General features: G+C 43.4%; 1 protein-coding gene across 8 annotated transcripts in view; it reads left to right on the top strand.

Moving 5' to 3' along the window:
- Positions 1-26,975, top strand: part of MAST3 (microtubule associated serine/threonine kinase 3) — a 174,207-nt gene that overhangs the window by 91,026 nt on the left and 56,206 nt on the right. For 4 of the 8 annotated variants that reach the window (XM_078668271.1, XM_078668270.1, XM_078668275.1 and 1 more), the window contains 7 exons: positions 2,278-2,366; positions 8,860-8,932; positions 16,585-16,605; positions 21,119-21,197; positions 21,771-21,928; positions 23,966-24,041; positions 24,825-25,034. In XM_078668271.1, coding sequence (XP_078524397.1) covers positions 2,278-2,366; positions 8,860-8,932; positions 16,585-16,605; positions 21,119-21,197; positions 21,771-21,928; positions 23,966-24,041; positions 24,825-25,034 — 706 coding nt within the window. The remainder of the gene's footprint in view (positions 1-2,277; positions 2,367-8,859; positions 8,933-16,584; positions 16,606-21,118; positions 21,198-21,770; positions 21,929-23,965; positions 24,042-24,824; positions 25,035-26,975) is intronic. The other 4 variants (XM_078668273.1, XM_078668272.1, XM_078668277.1 and 1 more) reach the window with 1 other exon arrangement.

Raw genomic sequence — 26,975 nt, 5'->3', positions numbered from 1 at the left:
GGATTCACCAAGACAACAATGTCCGAAGCTGTGTATTTAGAATTAATAGCCGATTTATTATAATTTACTCAAAAGTAGGTTGCCGGTGGGAAAATTGGGCTGAAGTTGGACATAACACACAGTAGGCGATTTGCAGGAAAGAGGCAAGTTCAAGGGCGTTGTGTGTAGAAATGCCTTCAGCTGTTTTGGGATTGCCCAATTAACACAAAAGTGATCGGTGAGGTCAAACGTGTTGCAAAGTGATTTAATCCGAATTCTAAATCGTGTTTTTAAGAAGAAGTAGAACTCATGGGAAGCTAGTTGTAATGGGAAGTAAAGAAACCGAAGAAACCAGTTCAGTTTCCCAACACGACCCACAAGGCGCTTGAGAAGGAAGTTGTGCAAGAGCAGTGCTATGTAAACAGAAGTCCACTCTCTGGCGAGCAGTGCTTGTCTGTGGAAGTTTAGCTCAGTAGTCGTGCATGCCAGAAGTTTGCAAATTGACAAATAAGTCGTAAACTGCTTTCCCCTGCGTAATTTTCAAGTTAAGTCCATGGCTTTTGCAGATAGATATCTTTGTGACACATACAAACAGTACTGGGTGGGTGCATCTGGTAGGCGGAGCACTGTTCGTGTCAGTTGTAGAGTTTATCTCCCTACACTAGGCACATGAAGGTAAACCTGTTTCTTAAGCTCTTTCAACAGCTACTGCCTGCGTTAGCGAGCTTTCTTGGTGGCCCAACTGCATTATTTATTATAGCGCTTCATGCTCTAGACAAGGTCGCGAAGCGTTATCGACCCGAGACGTCTCCACATCTTCTCAGTGAGTCACCATCTCTCATTATTTTGTTGTCTCTAGTTATCTTTACTGCTATATGGATTCATTCTTATTTCCTGATGCCATCTCCCCTCCCCTTTCACAGAAAAAATACATACAAACCTATTGGAATATTTCCTGAGTGCCAAACGGTGTATTGCCAATACATCTATTAGCCTTCCTTCGAAACGTTTTAGGACCTGCCTTGTGTTGCGCCGAACTCACAAGCTAGTCTGATTGTCTTCGTAAGATAGTTTGTGGATTTTCACCCCAAGAACGAGGAGAAAGTAAATATTTTGTCCATCCTGCTGATTAAAAACTGTCGTAACTGCCTTAAAAAGTGGGAAGCCTCGGCAACGCCAATACTACATTTTTAGTAGCCAACACAAGTGAGCACAGGTATTCACAAATGCCTTTCACAGCATTGCATGAACAAATACTGCTGACCCAGTCACATCCTGCCATCTTGGCTTTTTCAGTTCTGTGAAAAAAGGAGCAACGGTCTGCTGATGATGTAGGATACTTATAGGAAATAAAGAATTGAATGTGACAAACCTCGTGATGATGGAGTAATATAGTCCCTTCTGCCTAACAATGGAAGCACTTCCTGGAGGTGTAATGTTACACCAAATAGCCAATACCATGAGGTGAGGTGGCAGTCCTTCCCTGGGTGCAGCCAATCCCCGACTCAAGCAGTTCGTTGACCTCCTTGCCCACAGACAGCCCTTGGGATGCAGGCGCACAGGACTTAGAAAGGACTTTTGATGGAACGTAATATTTTAAAACTGCTCTGGCGCAGAAGGGGAACGTTTACTTGGCATTTCTTTTAACATATATATATTTTTGTAAGTTGTTGCATTTTTCTTAAATGTTTGTGAACGTCGCCGGTTGAAAACTCTGCATTCCTGGGCTGTTGTTGCTTTGCACTTTAAGTTAAATAATCCTCACGTTTGATAATGCTCTCACCTACCTCATTTGTAAGCACATCTCTTACGGACTATGAAGGCAAATACATTTATTTTCTTTACATGGGTACTTAACTGAATTGAGTAACTTTTGTTCCAGTAGGTACCCCCTTCTAAATGGCCTGCAAGGCTTTTTAGATACTTACAGGCCCACTTCACCCCACACACACAGCCCAAAAATACTTTGAGAGTAACAGCTCCAGGTACAAAAATATTTTTGCTGGAGTCCTCCTTTCGAAGACCTTGGTGTAGAGTTCTACTTAGTTCTCTTGCTGGAGGGTTTTACATACCGGGATTATATATCAACTGCTCTCTTATGGAACTGCTATATTGCCTACAAGCACTTGGCCTGGTTCACATTTCTAACATGAGTACCAGGAGTAAAGAGCACAGAAGGAAGCGCTGACGTATCGTTTTTCGCAGGAAGCTGCCTGCCTTAAGTAATGTTCCTGACTTCGATCATGTTCTGCTTTCTGTTGTCATAATTCTGAGGTCATATTTCCGTTCTCTCTGCAGCTGTCGGAGCAGTAACCGAAAGAGCCTGGTCGTTGGCACACCGTCACCAACCCTATCGCGGCCTCTGTCCCCACTGTCCATTCCCACAGGTGAGTCACATTATAAGCTGTAATGTTAGCTCATTGAGCTCATGTGTCTGCTCCGGTGAGCTGTATGGAACCTGCAATGTGGCCGACTCCGCTTTTCATCGTTTCCGTTGCGTGACGCTGATTTGGGGAGTACCGCCCATTGTTGGCATCTCTACAAAGCCACCAGACCATGGCAGAGAATAATAACAACAAGTTATGTTTTTATATTCACAATGCATACTGTTGTCACACATTCATTTACACTCCATAGCAGTAACGACAGTTCTTAAAATGACTCCTGTTTGCACAAGGTAGAGTACAAGACACTATACCTCTTGTTGATGAGTATTCGACAGAGCTTCAGTTTCATTTTTTGGTGCTCAAAAAGTAAATGTGCTGCACAAATATCCAGCATAAGGGCATTTACCATAATTCTCAACCAAAATTCTAGCCGAAACATGTTCATAGTGAATACATTTTGAGATTACAAATCAGTTAATAGTAAAATAGCAAGAGGGAAAAAAGGTTAAAATGTGTTTTGCAGAGTGCACTGTAGGACTTTTGTTCCACTTGGTAATAAAATTGGTGTTACCAACACCAATCCATCAGTATTTCATAAACGGGCAAAAAAGTAGGACAGGTTTCAGTCTCCATTGCGAAAGGGTTACATGTACCTAGAGATTCATTCACAGAAGGCCTTTCTTTGCATCACATCGAAACTCTTCGCATGCTGACTGATCAAGCGCAGGTCATTAGGTTCTTGGAGCTCAGGGTAGGACCAGGGCCACTGGAAATATGTGATTCTGCAGCACAGCTTTTTTCACATAAGTATGGATGTGCTGTGTTTTCCACATAATCCATCTGCAGATTTTAACATTTTTTTTTTTTTTATCGCTCAAAGGGATGAAAAGTTGATAAAAATGTGGCAACGGTTTGAGAGTAGTGGAAGGTACTTTGCAAAGTTTAACTTGTAATTATTCAGAAGCTTATTTCTGGATTTTGTTATTAAACTGGTACTAATGGGGTGAGCTATTTCTTCAGATAGTATTAATGTGTGAATTTTACAAAATATTTAAGTAATAGTATTGAAAAATGTGCTGTGATAAGCCGCATAATTTGCCTTTTCTTGCTGCATAATTTAGCCAACCCTGCTTTATACTTTGGTGCTCCCCTACCACATAATTCCAGTGGCCCTGGGTAGGACCCTAAACCTCCTTTAGTCTTCAGTTCTAGATATCCCCTTGAGTCTCGTTTCCTTTCAGAGCCCCGGCCCCCTTTAGATCCTTATTCAACTTTACACGCTCTGCCCAACCCAAGTAAGTTCTTTCAAAATGGCCTATTTCTATGGACCAATAATACACTCTTTTTCAAGGTCCCTGCCACATCTAAAGAGCTAATGTGAACCAAGGGTGCAGATAATGTTGTGTTTCTCGTCTTCAAAAAAGTTTTCGCAATGTTGCCTGAAATAATTACACACAAGTTGACTACTTCTAAATGTCACCACATTGGTCGGGAGAATATTATTGTCCTTATGACTCCTGAGACCGAAACCTTCAGACCTGGCTAAGAGAAGGACCCGAAAAAGCTTGACGTGAGCATTTTTGGCACCAAAAGGTTTATAGGTTTGCAGGTGGAGACTGATAGGCCATTGAAACTTCTGAGTTTACTCCATTGTTGGTGATACCTCACGCTGCTGATGAAATAGATACATGCGGATGCAGATTTGCTGCTTTGGGGAACGCCCCTATTGTCTCAGAAGTTGTGAGTGGATATTCCATGTTCCGTGGTGTGATGCTAAAAGTGATTGACATGTCAGCATCATTATTCCTGATCCTTTGTCACCCTCGCTCCGCCCCCCCAGAGTGTATGCGCCCCTTGGAGGAAACACCCTACAAAGTTTGCGGCTGCCTTTTTTTTTTCTTCTGAACTTTTTTGTCTACTTCGTGATGAACAGGCGTGAACACTGGTACGTTCCCTGACACGTCCTAGAAAGTGCTTGAGCCGTGAGGAAGATGTCCCTCACACTGATGTTTCTAAGTGCTTCAATAGGAGTTTCCCAAAGCATCCAACAAGGAGATAGGTCCAAAGTTCTATAGGTCACCCTTAAACGTTATATTTACAGACATGTGCTTCAGCTCACGCAAGGGCAGCGGAGACCTGCAGATACCAATGTAGAGTTTAAAACCTTTTGTAACGCCTTGGTGTCACAGGTATGGGAATTGTGTACAGTTTAGTGGTAGTTTGAAGGGTCAACAGTGGCCTCGAGGGTTTTATTCTGAGTCTGTGACAGAAGACCTAGGACATTATCTCTTCAGGGGTGAGACTTCAGATAGAGACAAGTAACTGCTTAAAGATTACCAAAAAGTTAGAGGAAAGGATGTTGAAAGATTGAACTACTCATGAGCTTTGTGTTGCGATTACAGAAGCGTATGTAAACCCTGCATCTTTATGCTATGTGTTTACCTTGCTAAAGTAGAGTCGAAGCTCTGTAGTATTTTAATTCTCTTTGTAAGCACAGGTTGGAGTCCACTGCAAACACTACATTATTTGTTGTGCGTATTTTTATGAAACAGCACTATAAAAATGTCACTTTCTATGTTTGTCTAGCACTGAAAAATGCAGACTAGAACAAGTACATGATGTAGCAAAAATCTGCCTTTCAGGACTTGCTGTCTATTGTAAAAGGGGCACCCTCTGAGGTCGTTCACACACTTGCATCCCCCCATGGGAGGAAGGGGGTCTCCTGTTACCCTGAACAAAAAGTGGATATCTAGGCACTATGCTGTTTCACCCAGCTCTGCTCATCTTGATGAGTCAGGAGTAATTCCCGGCTGACTGAGCCATCAAAGGGCGCGTGAGTCATCTTCGGGGAATATGTTATTGTGTTGGAAAGTCAGTGTTGTGATAACTCCCTGGGACTCAGCAGAAATTTCCCTCTTCTCTTCTGATGCAAGGAGTGTGGATGACAGGCCCTGTCATTTGTTTACACAGACCAAAGTTTCCCACATTGGAGTTGGAGCCGGCTCACATGGGACATTCAACCACCGCTCGCTGAAGCCGACACATTCACCTACCATGAGAACACATCTGGTCACACTCCTGAGAGCAAACACATCTGGTCACACTCCTGAGAGCGAAACTTTGCTAGCCGCATGACGCTGCGGTGGAAACCTCCCAACTGTTCGAAAAGCCATCCTGTACCACAGAAAGAGCTTCCATGCCTTTACAACCGGAGACCCCAAAGCATAACATTTGGGTGGGCACAACAGGTCGGTACACAGTGTCTGTGCCACAGCCAATGAGTACATCTCATGTGGCATGGATCGCACTGGGTCTGCAAGTGACAAGAAACAAGACAAACTTTCATGGCTCCCAATGGGCACCCGCCTAGCTCCTTTGAACTTGGGTACCATCCAAAATGACCATCCATCCCTCAGCAGACGCCATCGGAACTCAAAGTGCCACCTCAAATATCATGCCCCTGTGTCTGCTTCTACACTCTTTCGCCCCATGGATTATGCAAGCAGTTTGATAACCCTGAGGTTGCAGCCAATTCAGATGTCACCTTCGCATGCAAGAACAGGATTTTTTCTGCAGGCAGAACAGGCATCTTGATTTCAATAATAATGATTTTGGTGCGGAAATTGACTTGTTCATGTTTGCCTGTATTGGTGGACTTTCTACAAGAGTTAGTGAAGTTTATGCCATGGGAAAGACAATGGGTAGGTGCATATGCTTGGAGCACCTAATCTCAGAATAATGTATGTATTCACAAACGTTTCACCAACCTGAACTCGTACTTCTGCAAATGGTTGGAGGAAGTCATTTGACAGAATGTGGTATGCAAGAACCCGTGTTTAACAGGAGCTTAGAGGAAATGGCTGCATCAAAGGGAAGATGTCTTTCCTTGCATAAAGGAAATTAGAATATTGACCACCCACAGCTCTATAGTGTTAATTACACATAACAAGACCGGAGTAAATACAGGTTGAACCAAGTTTCTATCGTCTTTAAATATGGCTCAGTTGTGAAATGGTAAAAGACACAAAATGCACTGCACCTAATGTATTTGGTTGTTTACTAATTGAGAGTCAGCATGGTATCACAGAGTATTACAAAGCATATACAAGAGCCTAGACCACTGATGAGTCTGGCTAAGCGGTCACAAACCCTACCACGCCCCCAAGGAGTAGGCGCACGTTTTTGAGTTGGGGAGATTTCTCGCAGATTTGTAAGCGGGCATAAAACAAGTGCAGCTGACGAAAGTACGCCCCGATCTAGCGCAAAGCTTAAAGAGCGCCAGTGATCCCGCTTTTCTCATCTCAGATCTGGACATGGGAATGAAGTCCAAATGCTGTCTGATCATTAGACTAACTAGACATGCAACTAGCCAGTTTGCACTAGTAGTCTGTGGTCTTTGGCACCTGTAGCAAACCACAAAGAACTGGCTTTTGAGGAGACCGGTTTGTTTTAGGCCCTGGGGATATTATTACCAGGAAAAACTTGTGCGGAGTCGTCAAATTACTGTAACCGGTGTCTTGTTAAGGAAAGTATCCCTGAGGCACTTGGCAACTAATCAGGATCCAGGTACCTGATCCCCATATGCTCATTACACCGAAAATGCTCTAAATGTGTCCTCCAAATTTCTGTTCCCTGCTTTTTTTCGTGACCAAAAAGAGACATTTGGTTACTTGAAGTATTTTACTCTAAATGCTCTCCACATTACGCTTATCGATTTGCTGTTTTTAGTCCCCATGTATGAACTTCCGTAGGTCGATCGCATAACTCTTAAATACCAAGATCTGTTTGGAAATGAACTGTAGTGAAGAGGTCCATTGGACTGGGGCAGAATCCTTCTCTCAGCAGAGATGTGACTGACTGCGACTGCATAACAGGGACTTTCAGCGTAAAATACCCACAAAGAAACCTGTGTACAACATCGAAGCAACAGAACTGTGATTTCCATGGAGCTCTTGACATTTGGTGCTTCTATTATATATTTAGAAGGCCACAACTTGCCCCATCTTTTTGAAACATAACACTTAACCTTGTACCCGATATGTAGGTGTGGAACGCAGGTGAGCCCGGCCACACGTCCAAACAGAGTTGACATAGAGCTTGAACGCGCCTTAGAAGAGAGTATGTGGTTCGGGCTCTCTTTTGAGTTGTATACTATTTGAGGGATACCTTAAATATATTTTTCTGCGCGGCCTTTGTTAAAATCGTGGCCTTAGATATTTTTATATTTCAACTTCTATGACATAACTAAAAAAAAGTACATTATATTGTGATTGACAGTCCTTAATTCTGTTCTTTTTTTGGAGTGTACACTGAAGACCGCGTTTTACCCAGATTACTCCTAATTGAAATTTTTTTTATTTGTATTTACATTTAGTCATTTTACGAATTCAGACACTATTCTGGTGGACTTGATAGCTGAATTGAAAAAAACAAGAGGAAAAAAAGTAGTTCTCTAGACCATAGTTTCCACAAAGGTCTATTTGGGTTTGACACTCGGAGATCTATGCTAAATTGGGCACAGTCGTGGGACCAATACACCCGTTAGTCAATTTTCAGTGATTGAAAGGACTGTTTTGTGCCCTTTAAGTTTTCGTACCCATTGAATATGTGTATTTCAGTTCTTTTTCCCAGTCATTACGGTTTGGAGGGAAGTCCCTGATCCAGCATAAGCATATGTGCTATCTTGGCATGAGAGTAAGATAAAATTACAATTTCTTTTTGTTAGTTGATATCAGTTCATGGACCCTAAACACAGAAAATACATTTGCGGCTCTTAACATTGAAGATTTTGATATTGTTTACGCCTGTCTGCTTGCACTTTAGGCAGGCCTTCTCTCTTTTATGTGTCTGAGTTAACCTAGTTTCTCAGTGCTCTAGTACAGCGTAAGACAAAACATGGTTTCCCTACAGTGGTGCAGCGTTGACAATACTGCACTGTAACTCTGGTTATTGTTGTATGACAGTCATCAAAGAAAAGTTACTTAATTTCTTGCGCCAGTGACATTTCGGATTATGTGGACCATCGTTCTCCAACATAGATCCGTGCAGGGTTTTCACGATAGCCAATTCAGGTAAATTTTCATGCATTAAATACAAATCAATCACTTTTGGGTATTTAGTGGATTGTCTGGAAGTTGGTATCTAACCAGCCCTCCTGGACTTACATTGGAGGCACCTGACCTAGACTTAGGGCCTGATGTTGATCTCAGCTGACGGGTTACTCGGTCACAACAGTGACGGATATCCTATTGCTGAAATATAAATTCCATTGGATTTAGATTTCGGCGTACAGGATATCCGTCACCGTTGTGTCCGAGTAACCCATCGGCTGAGTTCTAAATCAGGCCCTTTGTGGGTGTACTTCTGCTTCTCACTTTTGAGATTTGCTCATCAGAATTAAAACACAAATGTATTGTCCATTTACCTTTTACTGTTGTTTGAATTTGTGTGAATCGAAAAGGCATGACAGTTTTTCTTTGTTTTGGACCCACAGCTGGCAGCAGCCCCTTGGACAGCCCACGTAACTTCTCCACCAGTGCTTCGTTGAACTTCCCCTTTGCACGCAGGTAAGGCTCGTCTTTCCCCATGAAGTGTTCTCTCTTAAAATCCTCTGCATAGATTGTTAGGAAAGACTCCTTGGGCAAGTTTGAACTTTTCAGCTTTTTATTAAATTATCAAAGTTTCACAGTTAGAGACTGAAAAGTCTGTTTAGCGTTCGGTGAGGAGTCGTAGCATTCATTTTTTTGCAAAATATTTTTTTAACAAACTGAACAGATCATAATCTAAAGTATGTATCCTCAGAGCTTTCTGAAGACCATTTTGTCTGCTTTACCCTGTTAAAATACGTAGAGAAAGCACAAAACCTAAAGTTTCCCTGCAGAAAAACCCTATAATTTAGCATCAGTACCTTTACTTCGGAAGTTCATCGATTTGGTGTTTGCGGTCTGAAAAGGCGCATCTTTGCGTACTTTTAGCCATTGAAGATTTTATTTGATCAAGTTCACAAATATGCAGCATTTATAACAGCTGATGGGTCTCGGTACGTTTGAATTTGTCAACTGGTTGTATTCTGTCCGCAAAAGAGAACTTCTTGGCCTCTTACAGAGGAGAGGTGGTGGGCGTTAATCTCATCCACGCTGTTGGTGGTATCCAACCACCGATCTGGAATGAAGAGGGAGGTGCTTCTTGGCTCCGCCCATTGACCGATCTACACTCCAAACCTATTGCTTTTTTAAAGTAATTGAAGATAGGTGGGAGAACGTGGTTGGTGTGTGCTTGAGCAAGACGTCCGCTCTATGTACATTGTTCTGCTTCATGTAGGTCTGTTCTTGGTTTTTAATGGCTTTTAAGTAAGCGCCAAGAAACCTACCCGGTGAACGTTGCGCTTTACAAATACTTTTTAACATAACATAACAACAGGCTGATGCCCAAGTTGTAGGACTTCCTGTACTTTGGCTGCAGTATTTGCACTCGTCATGCTTTTTGAACATAGGTTGATTAAAGGTGAGAAAGTCGGACTGTGTTGTTTAGTTTAAGAGATTGGGTCCGGGGTAGGACGCGAACGAGACGTTGAAATATTAGTTTCTTCTCTAGCATAGATTAACTAAAGAGTTTATGAATCCTACGGGAGGAGCCGTCAAATAGTTGGGGCTTGGGTTTACATGGATAAATGTGTTTTCAGGTGATAGACTGACAATACATAGGGCATCTCTCTGGGGTGTGCTGTTTGCGGATGAAGACAATTCTTTGTATCTGCTAAATCCTGGATTTTCTTTTCTGCTAATCTTTTCAGATGAGTTTTACATGATTGTCTCAAAGCTGATAATACTTTTTAAAATTCCTTTCCTCTACTCACCCACCCCTTTTATATCGCTTGAATATGACATTGAAAAGTGCTTTTTTTTAAATACCCTATTTTATTTTTACCTTGCGTGTAGGAGCATTTTCAATGACTTTAAAATGTTGAAAATTATTAGCATGCTTTTCTGTTTGGACCCAGGTTTTAATGCTAGGCTTTTTGCCATTGTTTGTTGAAAATCATGAGATTTTCATGAAAATAGCATTTTGTCAGTTATGCCTTTTGCCAAGTTTGAGAGTCATCAGTTTAGAGTCGTGAGGCTGGTTTTCATCAGCTTAGCTTTTCTGATATTGGCACATTCCTGTTTATAGCGTAGACAAGATCAAAATACGTACCAAGATAAAATCCAGCACGCAATACCAAGGCTAGCATGTTTGGCAACAATTCCAGGTGTGGCTTAACCCGTTTGCTGCTTCGAACGTCCAGCGCCAGTGCTGAACGTTCAAAGAAACGGGTGCGGCCGCGTCGGCCGCTGGACGTGCGCAGCACCAGGGAGGGAGCTCGCGCGAAGGGGTTAATAGTTTGAGAGCTCAGGGACGTAGTTTATTTAGGAATGCCCCCGCATACCCAAGCGTGAACCAAGGGTAGAATGCTGGTTTTCCAGCTCCTAGATCACCCTCGCCCCACGCTGTTAAGGCGCTAGCTCAATACTGTATCCTACTGCAAGCAGGGGACGCTGTCCACGCAGTGCTCTCACAAAGTGGGTCTTGAGAGATGCCGTGTCAGCTGCTTTGCGACTATATGTAATTCTACTGTGCTGTTTTTCCTGCCTGTTTTTGTGCATTTTGAATTAACTCCAGATTTTATACTTTCCTGACACCATCTCCTTTAATTGGTAACTGGTTTTAGTGACTTTTTAATGTTGTCTTGCACTTACAGCTTATGTTATTGTTCCAGTCCTGCACACTGCAGGGCTGGTGCTTCTACTTTGAATGCAGAGCCTTCTTAAACTTGATTTTGGCTGAAAATATTTGGAACACATTACTTAGAAAGTATCTCTCACTTGGTATGGGATCTTTTTCTAGAGAAGTGGGTCTCTTGTCTCGCTCGTAGTTGTTACTGTCAGACAGTAGACAGCATATCTAAAGTGCTGTAACTTCCCATGATTTTGACAATGGTAGCCCTGATTTTCTCCATTAACGGATCCTCCCCGGGTTTATCTGCTTGGTTGTTTGTGCATACTGACAAAGTCATGACTCCGCTTAAGATTTCATGGTTTAAATTGTCTATCCGGCAGGAAGTAGAAGTCAGTCTTGGGTACTCAAAGCATATGCACGTGGTGTAAAAATGTACAAAACAATGCCACAGGCTTTCTAGCCATCTCTTTTGAGAGACTGTGGCATAGTTGCCTACCCACTCCAGCCCTGCCTTGCTCTACATGAATCAGCGAGGGCCGGGTTATCTCCATCCTACTTTGTATGGAGTCTCTGGAGCTATGGTGTTGGGCACTCAAACCAGGTACCTCTTCCTGTGAATTACGTCATGTTTTTTTTGGACTTTGAACTCTAGCTCCCTCAACAGGCCTTGGATGGCAGACCAAAAATCCAAATTCCCGTCAAAAGTGCTACAGATATTTTCTTCGGGTGGTGGGAGCAGGGGATTTCCTTCCGTCTACTTGCCTTCAAGTGTCAGTTGAATTGAATTGAAATGCTTTATTCGATTTTGTTTTTTTTAAATCATAAAAGCGTACAAAAAAAAGACAATCATTAAAAATAAATATGTACATTCAAGAATAACATAACTTCAATTTCAAAAAAGACATAACCCCAACCTCAGAATTCAGTAGGGTAACATATTATTCAAGGGGTTTATCCCTATCTGGAGTAAAGATACACGGGTTTATCCTTTAAGATGAGTAGACTCAAAAGTTACGGCAGTTGTACAATGGATCAAATCTGTTGGAAACAGAAAGACTAATACCACTGGGTACCTGGACTTCCCCACCCAACGCGTGGTGGTAGGCTATTGTTGGTCCTAACCGGGGGATATTTGGGATACAGGGATAAAAATCAAGTAGATCCCAAATATGTATTGGGCCATCCCCTTCTTGGGGCGGACAAGATCTTAAGTATGGTGCGGTGTTCCGGTTCCTGAATCTAACCAGTACCAAGTCCCCTGAAATGTTTTTTGGTAGTGGGCCCAACCAGCCCACCCTTCTCACACTCAGGATTCCGCCGTCTTTGTCCGGTGGTAGGGGTCTATTTCTTCCCATCCAGAATATAACTTTGTTCAATAGGTCCTGCTGTCTTTCAGCTTTTCCCATCGCAAGTGCTGGTACTCCTGAGAGGACGGACACATATGGCGCGGCTTCTGGCGGGAGGTGTATGTGTGGTACTTTGCGTACTGTCTTGACCTCTGAGGGCCTTGGTATAACAGATTTGAAAGGAGCTTTGGAAGTAGTTGAATCTGGGATTTTAGGGGATTGTAGAGTGACTAGCATGCTTTTGTGGATGGCAGTTGGCTTAGCTGTTGGGAAAATGGTAGATGGCTGGGGTCGGTTCGATGTTACTGAATTATCGATGGGTTTCAGGATAGCCGTGATTTTATTCTCTAGACCCGAGAGCCTTTCTCCTATAGCGTTGATTTTTTTCTGTTAGTGGGGAAATGATGGTTTTAACAAGCTGTTCAATCTGAGTCAGTAGAGGGATCTGGGAATAAGATATTGATTCATCCAGTTTGACATCAGTCTCCAAGGTGATAGGGAGATTATGAACAGACCGTGCGGGGCTTACAGATGGTTTATGGAATTTGGATTGAGTCCTTTCGGCATTGTCCTCATCATGCTTTCTTTTGACGGGTAATAGCCATGGAAGTACAGAGGCTTGTGTATTGACTTTGTTCGATAAAAAGGGGGATTCCTGTGTACTGCCTTTAGTATTTAAAGTACAGGTGCCTTTGGCAAGAGAGGGTGCATCCAAACTGACATACTTTGTTTTGCATAGACTGTTTAGTTCATCCCACAGGGACAGGTTATGCGCTGTTGGGGAGTTTAATGGAGGAGATAACGTACTAGATGGAGAGTAACAAGGACAGTTTATGTCTATCACATGAACAGTAGGGAGGGAGCTTGTGGTAATCGTTTGGTGCATTTGCGCAGCTGAGCTTGTTCCCCCCGTGCGGGGCATGATCAGAGTGGAGATAGTAATTTTACAGAGGAAAATCAAAGTAATGTGTGTACACTATACCTCCTTTAGCAGAAGATACAAGGGGGGTGGCCCGTCCCGTCCTAATCGGTCCACTGAGGGCCACAGAGGGCCCGCCCTTTGCCCGGGCTTAGCCCGGCGCAGTCCCGCGCGCGTTCCGCGACGCGGAGGGAGCCTCGTCCGTTATCAGCGCCTCCGGGCGCGCAGCAACCGGAAATGGCCCGCTTAGGCTGCTGGGAGCTGTAGTCCGCCGGCGGCCGTGCAGGTGGAGAGCAACAAGTGTCAGTAATTTTGAGCCTTCCAGATTATTCTGCTGGAGTTTGGATTATGTTTTTTAGGTCAGATCTGATTTTCCACTCTACTAAGTGTATCTTTGTATTCCCCGGGTACACCATTGGCAGTTTAGAAAGTGAAGAGAGACCAAGCACAACTGATCCTCGTCCCACTGGGTTGGTCCAGGAGAGTCCTGAACGCTGAACATTTTGAATGAGTCCTGAACGCTGAACATTTTGGAGAGGTGTGGCGCCGCGGCCAGGGCGACTGACGCTGGAATCTGGGGACCACGGTTCGATCCCCGGCTCCGGCGGCAGGTTAGCCCAGCACCATGTGACTCTGGGCAATAGCTCGCTTAATCTTCCCGACGGCCCCCAGCGCCTAGAGACCCTTACGGGTGATTGTGCGCTTTACAAATGTGGACTTTACTTTAATGTGGACTTTAATGCTTTGTTTGGCCTCCGAATACGTGGCTGAAAATTGAGGCTCTTTTCCAGCTTTCCTAGCTCAATTGGTCCCTAGTTATCTCTTTCAAAAGATCCGACTAACATTATTTTTTTACGGAGTTTTATATAGCACAAACTTGGCCTGAAGGTATTGGGTATCAGAGCGCTTTACATAGCACCAGTTGCGTTACATGAGGAGACATTCATTTTTGTTAGGCACGGGGAGATTAAGTGATATGCCCAGAATCACAAGATGTTAAACATCATTGCCGAGACTCGAACCTGGTTCCCCAGATTCGAGGTCAACCACCCTAGCCGTTAGGCCAACTCCCCTCCCCCTTTTCCGCCTTCTCTCTTGTGATGCGTTAACAGGATTTCAATTTTGTGTTGACCGTTTTAAAGGAAACCCTATAAAGACATGTTGCTTGAAGCTGTTGACTGACGCTCTCCCTCTATCACAGCTCTAAGAGTTGGCTAGTCAGGCGCTGTCGGTCTCGTCACCGAACACGTTTGTTTTGTAAACAAAGAAGCTAGTGATATGCGCAAGCGGATGGTTTTTCCCCAAGGTTGTTACACCTCTCATTTGGCACAATCTATCAATCAGCCTTTTCCTTCTCTACATCCTTCCAGAGATGAGAAAAGGTCACACCAAGTGCAAATGCTGGAAAATATAACTTCAATGTCCTTAACAGTCCGGTACCTGTTCCAGAGACGAGGAATCTGACGGGGCATAGTTTCCACCGGAAATAGTGTTACCTACATCACTGGTGACTTTGTTTTCCTTCAGTCAAAGGTTCTTGAAAGTTTGTTAGCTGCAGGATCCCTTCCGAAGCACTAAGATCCCTTACTGTGTCAAAATGTATCATCTGAGGGTATCCCGTCCAGATTAATAGGCCGCCTTCCCTCCATGGGTGGGTGTTTTAGATTCTTCAAAAAATAAGCTTCAATGATTCCTTTTGCCGCGGAGTTCTGAATCTAATCTATGTAAGCTCTACTAATATTGGAAATGCAATTTAAAGGAGCAGTTGACTCTGTGTAGATATGCTTTGCCGTTTCAATCGTTTTTTCCCTTTCAATCAAATTCGGAAAAAAAAAAGTAAAAGTAGGAACCGAGTGAAATTTTTTTGTAAAAATGGGTGCTGACTATTTGGGGGGGAAAAGTCTATATTAAGAAAGAAAATGCATATGAAGTTCAAGAACTGAGTATACTGTTAAATAGTAAAGGGCTTTTACAGAAGTTTAGGAACACCAGTTATTAATCTATTGGCATAAGTGTGAATCGCCTTCACATTAATTTTTTTGTATTTGTGTGCTTGTGTTACTTATTGTAACTTTCTGAAAGTTCATTTAATTTCTTGGTATGTTCTTGGTGTAGCATGATGAACAGCATTTTTGGTAATGATTATATTAATAGTATGGATTACTCTGCCATTGTCAGTGGTACATTATTTGCCTTTTTGCTTAGAGATGTGGTGGAAGTCAACTATGTGTTTGGTTTGAAACTCATTAGACACGCATACACAAGCAAAATGTAAAACTTGAAAGATGTTTTAATAAAGAGATAGTGTTCCTTTCTAAACAAAAAAAGTTCTCGAGATTTACAAATCCTGCCTTTTTGCTGTTTAATTTTTTCTGTTTCAGAGACCCAAAAAATAAATGTAATTTAAAAAAAATAGTGCAAACCTTATGTCCGTCAAGTTTAGTAGGGCAGGACTTCATGTCATGGCGGAGGCCATCTTATGATAAGGCGGGACTTCATGGTGGTGTGAGTGGGATGCGCAAAGATGCAGCTCAGACATCTATTTATTTCAAATTTAAGCATTTTTTATATGGCTCACGCAGTCAGTATAAGTTTTGAGAATTGACTGATTTGTGAAAGTGAGTCAGAGCGTTGGGTGTTGGACATTATGGAAACGTAAGGTCGCATCTTTCTGGTTCCTACACATGTTTAATGTATTAATCCGCAAACTATCTGGGATTCTAAAGTGTTTGATGTTTCTTTGTTATCCATGGCTTAGAATTGTTAATGATTTTTCCCACAACCGAATTATACATAAATTGAGAATGTATAGCAATACATTTTTCTGCTTCTACGTCAGAGTAATCATAACCTGTTGGTCAAAGTGTAGTTTGGTGCTCTATTGAATTATTATTAGTGTGATTTTGTTTAAGTGCATAGTTTTCTATTTGTGATCTGCCCTTGCATGACATGGATTAAGATGACTGACAATCAACAAAGATTACTAATTGGTAGAGTCTCTTTGTTAACCATTTTGATATGAACAATATAGTTATTCAAGTGAAGAATGTTTTTGTAAGCGTTTAATTTCTTATAAATAGCAGACACGCCTATTTCGATGCAGCTCTAGGCGGACCATAATGTTATCCTTCCTGCTGAGTTCTAAAACTACATTTCTTTTTTTTTTTTTTCTCTCTCCCTCCTTCCTGTTCCATCTGTGCCAACCTGTTTTTCCCTTCTGAAATCTTTCCTTCTGCAGCCATGGCCCTCGGACTGACAGGTAATTGGTGACTATTGATGGAGCCTCTCCGGCTGGGGATTGGAGTGTCTGAAATATACCCTCCATTTACCATAAACAAGTCTGCTTTTTGAGGTCAATGTTTCGCATTTAGAGCCCTGTCTCCTTCAATATGGACCCAAAAAACAAACTGCAAAGTTCAATTCTTACACACCACTCAGAGATGAACCCATTTCAGTATTTCTTATTTAAGGTAGCCAGGTGCCGTTTTATAAATGTGTTGGTTCTCTCCGTCTTTGTTGAAGACACCTTAAAAGTGGTACAATCTTTAGAGTCATTTAAAATAAATATCGAAAATCAAAAGAGAGTGTTCCACACTTTTGTCTGAATGGAATGGAAAGAGAAACCGACTTTAGATACATTGGTTACCATACTATTTTTAATGCTTATGAGAGACACGTTATTTAGTAGTAAAAACCATAAATTCTACCACAGAGAGCATATAAATACGGTTTTGAGTTACAAAAATAAAGTTTAAATGCATGAAGTGAAGAAATAAAGAAATTGGTGAAAACCCCTAAATGGAAATGGTATAATCTAAATGAAAAATACAATTTGTATATAACAAATTAAGTGAGAATGTTTTAGCAGTTTAAACAGCCACTCTTAAAGTCTTATCCCATTGCACTTTACAATTACATTTATTCATTTTCAGACTCTGGATTTTGCAGCTTGTACTTTCTCCCTGTATTATTTCTCACTTTTTTTCAACCAAAGTCTGAAAAGTAACATATGGTTGAAATCTAATTTAGTTATTTCTGTGTGTGAAAGTATAATGTACAATGCCACAATTGTTATATGGTTGTTAACCATTTTAAACCAGTAGTGCGCAAGAATAGTTTCACCCCAAAATTACTTCCCATATTTTAGACTTGGCCTGATCCAGTGAATTATACATTTTAATCAATGTACAGCCTAATTTTTTTAAAGTAACATGTATAAAAAAGAATATTTGTACTTCAGTGTCCTTGGTTATGCTGCCAGAACCCGGTGTGTACATGAGTACATTATAGGCCCCTTATTCAGCCGGCCATTCCGGCCCAGCAATTAAGAGCCTTCTGACTAGATATTATATATCGGCTGATCACTATCTTTGTTTTTCAACTTATACAATCTCTCATTTTTCAAGAAAAATACTTGTGTCGTATACATAAACTACAGTTTTGGAAATGGACTGTGAACTAATCCTCCATAAAGCATATCAATGATAATATGCAGCGGCAAGAAAAAAATAAAATCTACACAACAGAACTTTATTTTCTTGTTTTTTTTTTTACACTCTGGTTGCAGTATTTCTTCTTTGTCCTAAATATTTTGTTTAGTCTAGAAGTGCACAGCAGATTGTGATTAGTGGCATTTTGTCACTCGTTGATCTTTCTTCTGAGAATATTCCAACCCAGGCGTGACTTGGCTGCTCTCTGGGGGGCGGAAAGCATCTTGTTTTCTGTGAGACTTTTTCAAAAAAAGTAAATTAATTTTTGTAATGCTTTGTAATGCTTGTTACATGCTTGAGTCTCATGCAAAGAGCTTTTGAAAAGATTTTTTTTTTATGTGCAACTTGTCTGCTGTAATGTGCAAAGCAGATGTTGTGTCCGGCCATAAAACCTTTCCTCTCTGGGAAGAGCTGAGGCTTTGGGGCCTGAGAATCTCTTCTCGGGAAAGGCTCTTCCGGCATCGGATAAACCGTACATTGAGGTGTTCTGAGTGCTTATAGCACAGAGTCAATGTCAACATTCTGTATAGTACTGGAAACGTACTCCGGCCTTTGGGTTCTCAGTCTTCATCGAAGAGTTAGGGATGTGTAGAGGTTTGTACAGGATCACAGGTTTCCAAACTTGCAACTTACAGGTAATAACTAGAGTTATTAATCTGCAACTACAGAACTAGGAGACCTTGGTAGTAAACCTGGCTTCCAAACTTGAACAAACTGTGGATCCTGTACAAACCCACTACATATCCCTGTTCCTAACTCTTCCCAAACCTGTCTTTCGATCTCAGACAAATAAAAGATCGGGACGATACTTGAGTCATTTACCACCAGCTTCTTAAAGGTTCCCATTTTTAGCATTTGCAATTACAGGCGACTCTTCTGAATGCCCTTATTGGAAGCTGCTGCCACTTAAACTTTTCTACCAGCACGCTCGGGCCGGCCAAACCGTCATGCGCACTTTGCATTTCCTGCACCCAGGCTGTATTACAGCCTGGGTGCAGAACATGCCCCAGGCTCCCATTCCCTGCCTGAGTGCCGATCCACGGCGCTCAGACCAATCACAGCGCTGCTTTGCAGTGCTGTGGTTTGCTACGGGAGTCGGGACCCTGGGTGCTTCCTGTTCCTGCTTCCAGGAGCGAGAGGCGGCGGCAAGCTGACCGAGAGGCGGCGTCCGGCCTGAACGTAAGTTGGTATTTTTGTGTGTTTTTTTTTTCAATTTAGAACCCTCTCCACCCCCCGCCCGCCACCCCGGTAAATAGCGGGTGCCACTGGTTACCAGATCAGCTCGGATTCCTAAACCTGTAACACCTCGCAATGGAAGACTTGGGATGACTCAAGTGCAGATGATGAAACGTTCACGTCCTCTGCGTTATCTTGCCAGTGCAGAGTACGGGAATGTTCGTCCTCACACTAAAAAGTTAATTCCAGGGGGATTTTCTTAAGCTAGCAGATTTGAACCTCTCTCAACCATAGATGTATTTTCCCAGCATGCCATGTGTGCTGACACATAGTGATACATAGTGAAATTACCTTGAGCCTTCTTATTATCGGTGCTCCGGGGCATATCTCAGCCCCCTGAGCACCGACTACCACAGAAGAGGTTCTATTGGAAATGGGAGAATGCCCCCTTTCGATGGCACCTCTTCATAATTGCTCCTTGCTCGGATGACCGCAGGAGGTCGATCCACCAGGCACAGCCAAATGGTCCTCCCCATCCTCCTTCGCCTGCACCCTGTGGCCACAACAGGCCTTATGACCCCCCCATGGCAGGGCAATTTTGGCATTTATGCCATCTGCACCCCAGTGGGCAGCAAGTCCACTAGACACCAGGGATTGAAGAAAAAACAATAGAATTCGGTGGTGGCAACAATCTCAAGCCCTATAGAATTTTCTGCCTCACCCTCCACCAATCTACCCTCTCGGGCCGATGGGGGTGATGATCACAGAGCAGATAGACACCAGGGTGTATTATATCTGTTTTTATAAAAAAGAATGGCGTAGAAACTGGCCCGTCCTTGTACTTTTCAGTATCTGCAACCTTTTGCCGAATGTGGGTGGGGGTTTTACCCTCAAGCTGCCCTATCCAAGCTGCAATACAGCACACTTAACAACATTTATTTTTAGAAATATAATATAATGGGGCACGGACTGGTCAATCCTGCCTTCAGTAAAACACAATCATCTACCCATGGAACCAGGTATTTTCCTCCACCAGGGAGGCCTTGAGACCCAACACAGCAGCCGTCCCCACAGCAAGTCAGAGGAATTGGGATTCCTGTAGGGATAGTCGTCACGAATGCGCCAGCATAGAGGAGGTAAATTTGACCTCCTTCGGAAGTCCGAATCGCTACCCAGTGCCGAGCAGTAGAAAGTACCAGACAACATTTCTGCCCCATGGCCGAAGCAAAAGTGATGGGGTTTACCCTCTCTGCCAGCCCACACGGCAAAACTAAGTCCAAAGAAGGCCAGGTTTCCTCTCAGTTGCCCTGGGGAATGGCAGATGAAAACATTGTCACCCATTTCTAATTTTTCCTACTTCATTTTAATTGTTTTTGATTTCAACAATTAGTTTCTTTGGGAAACCCATGAGCGGTCTACACAAAAGAATTCTTGCTGAATTCTGATTATTTTTTTGTTTCCAAATTGTATAGCGTTCTGGGTTCTCCTATGGGTTTCACACCGGTTTTACTTTTCTATACTCAATCCATGCATGGATAAAAGTTGTGTTTGGACTTAAAAGAATTCATTGCATTTCATTTTTCTGAGCTGGACACTCATTTTCCCTTAAAATCAAGTCATTTGTTTATTTTCTCCATATATTAGTCGTTGATGAGGCTTCTAATTAATAGACAGATGGAGAAGTACACGTAGAAAGTAAGAAAAAGTAAAGAACACATCCCCTGTCCTATGATACCAGTTTGCTTAAGTTCTTTAAAATTGTGAATTTTACCTTTCAAAAAAAATAAACAGTCCATCATGTTGGGTTGTACAAATTGAATTTGCGAGTTAACTACTTACGTTCATGAGCTCTCCTGGTGTGAGTCTGTGTACTAACTTTACTACGCATCACCCAGAATGGAATTTTGCAAATATCACAAAACACAGGAATGTACATGTGGTATATTTAGGTACCTGTTTTACTTTTCGACAGTCTTAGGTTTCTTATTAAATTCAAGTTTCTGCGTTGCATGATTAATAGATATGTCATAGAAAGGGGTATTTTTGGTAGTCACTGATCAATTTTTTGCCTTTCATTGATGGTTTTTTTCTGGTTTCTCTTTGCAGGGCTGATGGCCGAAGGTGGTCGCTTGCTTCCCTGCCCTCGTCCGGCTATGGGACCAACACGCCAAGCTCCACACTCTCGGTAAAAGACTATTTCATCTATAGTCATGGTTTCAAAATAATGCCATTGAATACTAGAGTTCTATTTCCGGGACAGGAGATTTACATGTCGTAAGGGCATACTGCTAGGTGTCCACAGTTCGTTGTGTGTCAAGCATGACCACCCTTTGACCAGTACTCTCGGAATCGTACAGGCCGTAGAGAGACAAAAGCATGGCTTTCCTTGAAGTTGAAGGAGATTGCCTTCTCTTCTGAAAACCATTCCTTTTGAAAGCTCAGTAAGCGTAAGTCCTGTATGCTACTGATAGCATCCGTAAGCTGCTGGTCCGCTTGCTTAATCTCAGCCCTAGAGTACGAGGGATGTACCAGCTTGATGTCAATTCACTCTTTCGGATCTTGGGTTATGCTGTCCAAGTAGTTGACCAAGCCTGCAGGTCCTTGTTGGGCACCAGACGCAGTAAGTGTTGGTAAGGCTGGATCTCACTTTATCTACACAGAATTAAATGATCATGCTTTGGTTTCTGCATCCCTGCTGTGAGGCTTTGACTTTTTAACTCTCCTCCTAACTGTGCTGATCTCCTCTGCTTTTCCGCAGTCTTCGTCTTCCTCCCAGGAACGGTTGCACCAGCTGCCGTATCAGCCAACGCTGGACGAGCTCCACTTCCTCTCCAAGCACTTTCGCAGCTCGGAGAGCATCACGGACGAAGAGGGACGGAGATCTCCGTGCATGCGACCACGGTCCCGAAGCCTCAGGTATCTGCTGGTGCAAGTGGATCTTCCACAAAAGCAACTGATAGTGGGAGACTAGATGGATAACTGTCCCCCATTATCAGGAATTAGGTTGTAGATGAGAGATCTCTCATCTGCTGTGTGTTTTAGACTCAAGTCAAGTTATCCGACCGGATGTCGTGCATTTAACATGCACCTCATTGCATATTCAAACTCTGTTGTATTGTGCTGTTGCTGTGATTTGAAATGAGGATTACACCCCAGCCCTCCATATGCCCCCTGCATCCATTGCTGAAGGTCTCCTGTTAATGAGGAGATTCCCAGCAGTGCTTAATTTGTTAAACAATAAGTGCCGGGGCCCTTGTCAGGAGGCCAGTGCAGCTTGCATCACCCATTGCCCCCGCCAGAACGTCCAATGACAATACAAACACAGCTGCTAACATCACACTCCTACACGTGTGACAATTCGGGCTATTCCAAACCCCTAGTGCCGTAAGAATAGATTGGGCGGCAGGTATTACTATTTTTTATTGTATGTTTAGGTAATAAAAAACTGTTCTTGTGCTCATCTGTAAATTAGACATCCTCCCCCAGATGCATCAAGAACACATTTTGCGATTCCTTAATAGCGAAAAATAACGATTCGCTATTAAGGAATAGTAAAATGCAATGCATGAAGAAATCACTAAAAAAATAGCTATTTCTTGAATTTCCTTAATTGTGACTCGCAAATTGCGAGTCGCAATTAAGGAATACCTTCCCATTCATTCCTATGGGCCCTTAGGAATGAATGGGAAGACATTCTCAATTTGCGAATCGCAATTAGCGATTCGCAAATTGAGAATGCGATTTCAAGGGTGCAGGGGTGTCTAAAGGACACCCTGTTGCACCCCTGAAATTGATCTGTGCACATATGTTGCGCACACACATGCTCTTAGGGCATGTGTGTGCGCAACATGAAACTTTGAAAAATGCACTTAAGTACATTTTTCAAAGTTTTTGCAAATTACTATGACGTTCAACTTCATGGTAATTTGCTCCCCCTATTAGCGAAATCACTATTTTTTAAACTTTAATGCATTTAATGCAAATGCAAGTAATCGCAGTTTTGCGATTTTTGCATTTGGGATGATGCATCCCAAATGCAAAAATACCGGTCGCAAAGGGGCAGAACTCGATGTTAACATAAATCCCTTCTTTGAAGAGCCACGAATTACTCTGACCTGAACAGACTGTTTCGTATGCATCGCCTTGCTCGAATAACTCAAGTTGCCTTCCCCATCCTCATGCTGCTATTGGCAATTTATTTTGCCGCTACTCTTACCTAGAGGCGATATCCGTTGCCACCCAGGAAAAATGATTTCCTGTCCCCCTGCTGTGAAATGATATTCCGTCTCCTGTTCTACAAACTTATGTATGCATACCGCTACTCCACCACTTTCGTAACCAGTGACCTTTCCTCAATTTTTTAAGAAGCCTGGGTCATTCTTCCCCCAGCCTCCTGCCCCATCCTATCACTTCAACCCTCTCACTTATACTTCGAGTGGCCCGGGTAGGAGTAATACGTATCGGAGAGCTTGCTGACAGTTCATTTTCTGAGTGGAGTTGTGCAAATGCCTATTTGTAATGTAATGGACTACACAGTTGTCAATTGTTTAAAAGCAAAAACTTATTTTTCTGAATTCCCCAAGAGAGACATAAATGTGGTCATGATGGGTGCTCTATTAACTAATATTCTGCCCTCTAAAACCCTTTCAGATTGACATTAAAACCAAAAAGCTGCCGCACAAGGCTATTCCTTCCCTATAAAAGCATCTTGGTCAAGCTAGATGGTTTATTACATGCTGTGTATTATTCCAGCATCTTGTGATCCGGGTGGTACTACATGGTCTCCTTTTCTGCGATCTATTTAAAGTTCTCTGGAAGGCTGGAGAACCCTGTGGGCTCCGAGAGAATATGTGTTGTGGCATCTGTTATTGTGTAGTCTCTTCGTCTCCTGAACTCTGGAGTGCAACCACTCTAATCATGTGACACAAAATGCTCTCTGTTGTTTTCTTGTAGTCCTGGGCGTACATCTGGGACTGTCGATAAGGAGATCGTGATGATGAACCATGTGTACAAAGAGCGGTTCCCCAAGGTAGGTTTTGGAGTGTCTATAATCATTCTTGGTTCAGCATCTTCTGGCTTGCTTAGGAGCAGATCGGGGAGTAATGACCATAAACAAAAGACAGCGAAGAATAGCGTCACGTAACTGGTAGCGGTGAGAAATTGTTGTGACTAAGGAGAAGTTCCAAACATTAAAATATTGTTTTATATGAGTAGTAGTTATTTTTTGGGAGTTTTTTTGATTGGAAAAAGAAATAAGATTAGCGACTCAAGACTTTACTGCCAAAACACTACTGTTTGCAGCAAAAGTTCAAAATAAAGAAAGAAAAGACATTAACAAAATTACTTTGCCCTGGTGGTTGCTCAGTTCTTTTCAATGGAATCCATGACTGTCATGTTTGCTGCCATCTTCCCAGACCTAGACACTTTGGTCTGTGTCATCACTATCTGGCCAAATAGAGCTCACTGGCCTGTTATCTGATGTAATAAATTCTCTTCTAAAGTTTTGTTGTGACCTACTGGCAGTAGTGGATGAGCGGCCATTTAAGAAAATTTGCCCCTTGAGCCAAAGGCCCCTTTTTACCGTGACCCTTCCCAAGACTTGATCCCATTGGTTCTCCATGGGAAGTCAACAGCAGAGTGACCAGATCACTCCTTCCCGGCCTTTATCGAAAGGTTCATTCTGAACACTTGGAGTGAAATAAGGACAGTCGTGCTTTTAGCTAACGTGTTGCAGGTAACACTTGTCAGTTACATCATTAGTTTTCATCCCAGGAGCACCTGGGGATTATTCATTTTTTCTTCTTTCTCTCAGGCCACGGCGCAGATGGAAGAGCGCCTCCTGGAGATCATCACCACCTTCTCGCCCAGCAGTACCCTTCCGCTGGCCGACGGAGTGCTTGGGTTCATCCACCACCAGATCATCGAGCTGGCTCGGGACTGTCTGGAGAAATCGCAGGAAGCCCTCGTCACCTCTTGCTACTTTGTGGAGCTGCAGCAAAAACTGGAAAAGATGCTCCAAGATGTGAGTTCAGTGCAGAGTGTGAGCTTTGAAGACTTCATTGGTTGAACCTTGGATAGCCAGGAGCAAAATTGTAAATGTACCTTGTGAAGTCTGTGTGTGAGCGGGTGGGGGTGCGTGCACTTGCTTGACTCTCCTGGAACATTGTTGAAACTGCGCCTCTTAGAGTCTGTGTGTGAGTGGGTGTGTGCACTCCCTTGACTCTCCGAGAACGCTGTTGAAACTGCGCCTCTTAGAGTCTGTGTGTGAGCAGGTGCGTGCTCTCGCGTGACTCTCCAGGAACGCTGTTGAAACTGCGCCTTTTGAAGTCTGTGTGTGAGCAGGTGCGTGCTCTTGCGTGACTCTCCAGGAACGCTGTTGAAACTGCGCTTCTTAGAGTCTGTGTGTGAGCAGGTGCGTGCTCTCGCGTGACTCTCCAGGAACGCTGTTGAAACTGCGCCTTTTGAAGTCTGTGTGTGAGCAGGTGCGTGCTCTTGCGTGACTCTCCAGGAACGCTGTTGAAACTGCGCTTCTTAGAGTCTGTGTGTGAGCAGGTGCGTGCTCTCGCGTGACTCTCCAGGAACGCTGTTGAAACTGCGCCTTTTGAAGTCTGTGTGTGAGCAGGTGCGTGCTCTTGCGTGACTCTCCAGGAACGCTGTTGAAACTGCGCTTCTTAGAGTCTGTGTGTGAGCAGGTGCGTGCTCTCGCGTGACTCTCCAGGAACGCTGTTGAAACTGCGCCTTTTGAAGTCTGTGTGTGAGCAGGTGCGTGCTCTTGCGTGACTCTCCAGGAACGCTGTTGAAACTGCACTTCTTAGAGTCTGTGTGTGAGCAGGTGCGTGCTCTCGCGTGACTCTCCAGGAACGCTGTTGAAACTGCGCCTTTTGAAGTCTGTGTGTGAGCAGGTGCGTGCTCTTGCGTGACTCTCCAGGAACGCTGTTGAAACTGCGCTTCTTAGAGTCTGTGTGTGAGCAGGTGCGTGCTCTCGCGTGACTCTCCAGGAACGCTGTTGAAACTGTGCCTTTTGAAGTCTGTGTGTGAGCAGGTGCGTGCATTGCTTGACTCTCCAGGAACGCTGTTGAAACTGCGCCTTTTGAAGTCTGTGTGTGAGCAGGTGCGTGCTCTTGCGTGACTCTCCAGGAACGCTGTTGAAACTGCGCTTCTTAGAGTCTGTGTGTGAGCAGGTGCGTGCTCTCGCGTGACTCTCCAGGAACGCTGTTGAAACTGTGCCTTTTGAAGTCTGTGTGTGAGCAGGTGCGTGCTCTCGCGTGACTCTCCAGGAACGCTGTTGAAACTGCGCCTTTTGAAGTCTGTGTGTGAGCAGGTGCGTGCTCTTGCGTGACTCTCCAGGAACGCTGTTGAAACTGCGCTTCTTAGAGTCTGTGTGTGAGCAGGTGCGTGCTCTCGCGTGACTCTCCAGGAACGCTGTTGAAACTGCGCCTTTTGAAGTCTGTGTGTGAGCAGGTGCGTGCATTGCTTGACTCTCCAGGAACGCTGTTGAAACTGCGCCTTTTGAAGTCTGTGTGTGAGCAGGTGCGTGCTCTTGCGTGACTCTCCAGGAACGCTGTTGAAACTGCGCTTCTTAGAGTCTGTGTGTGAGCAGGTGCGTGCTCTCGCGTGACTCTCCAGGAACGCTGTTGAAACTGTGCCTTTTGAAGTCTGTGTGTGAGCAGGTGCGTGCATTGCTTGACTCTCCAGGAACGCTGTTGAAAATGTGCTCCAAGAGTCTGCTTCTAGAATGTGCTCTCAAGTGTCTTACCCATACTTTCATTGCTGAACCTTGGCTGTCTAGTAACCCAATCCCAAACTTTGGTTTTAGAGCCTCGACTTTGGCGTGTGTGTGTATGTATGTTCAAGTGAACATGCTTTGGCTCTGTGGGAATATTGAGGCTGCACTGCAAGAGTCGCCCATTGTGGGCCCTTCCTACTGTGGGAATGCAGGTGTCCCTTATCTTTTCATGTCGGA

The sequence above is a fragment of the Lissotriton helveticus genome, chromosome 12 (genome assembly GCF_964261635.1).
Source record: "Lissotriton helveticus chromosome 12, aLisHel1.1, whole genome shotgun sequence".
NCBI lineage: Eukaryota > Metazoa > Chordata > Amphibia > Caudata > Salamandridae > Lissotriton > Lissotriton helveticus.
Note: the sequence above shows the minus strand (reverse complement) of the source record. Positions and strands in the feature narration are given on the sequence as shown.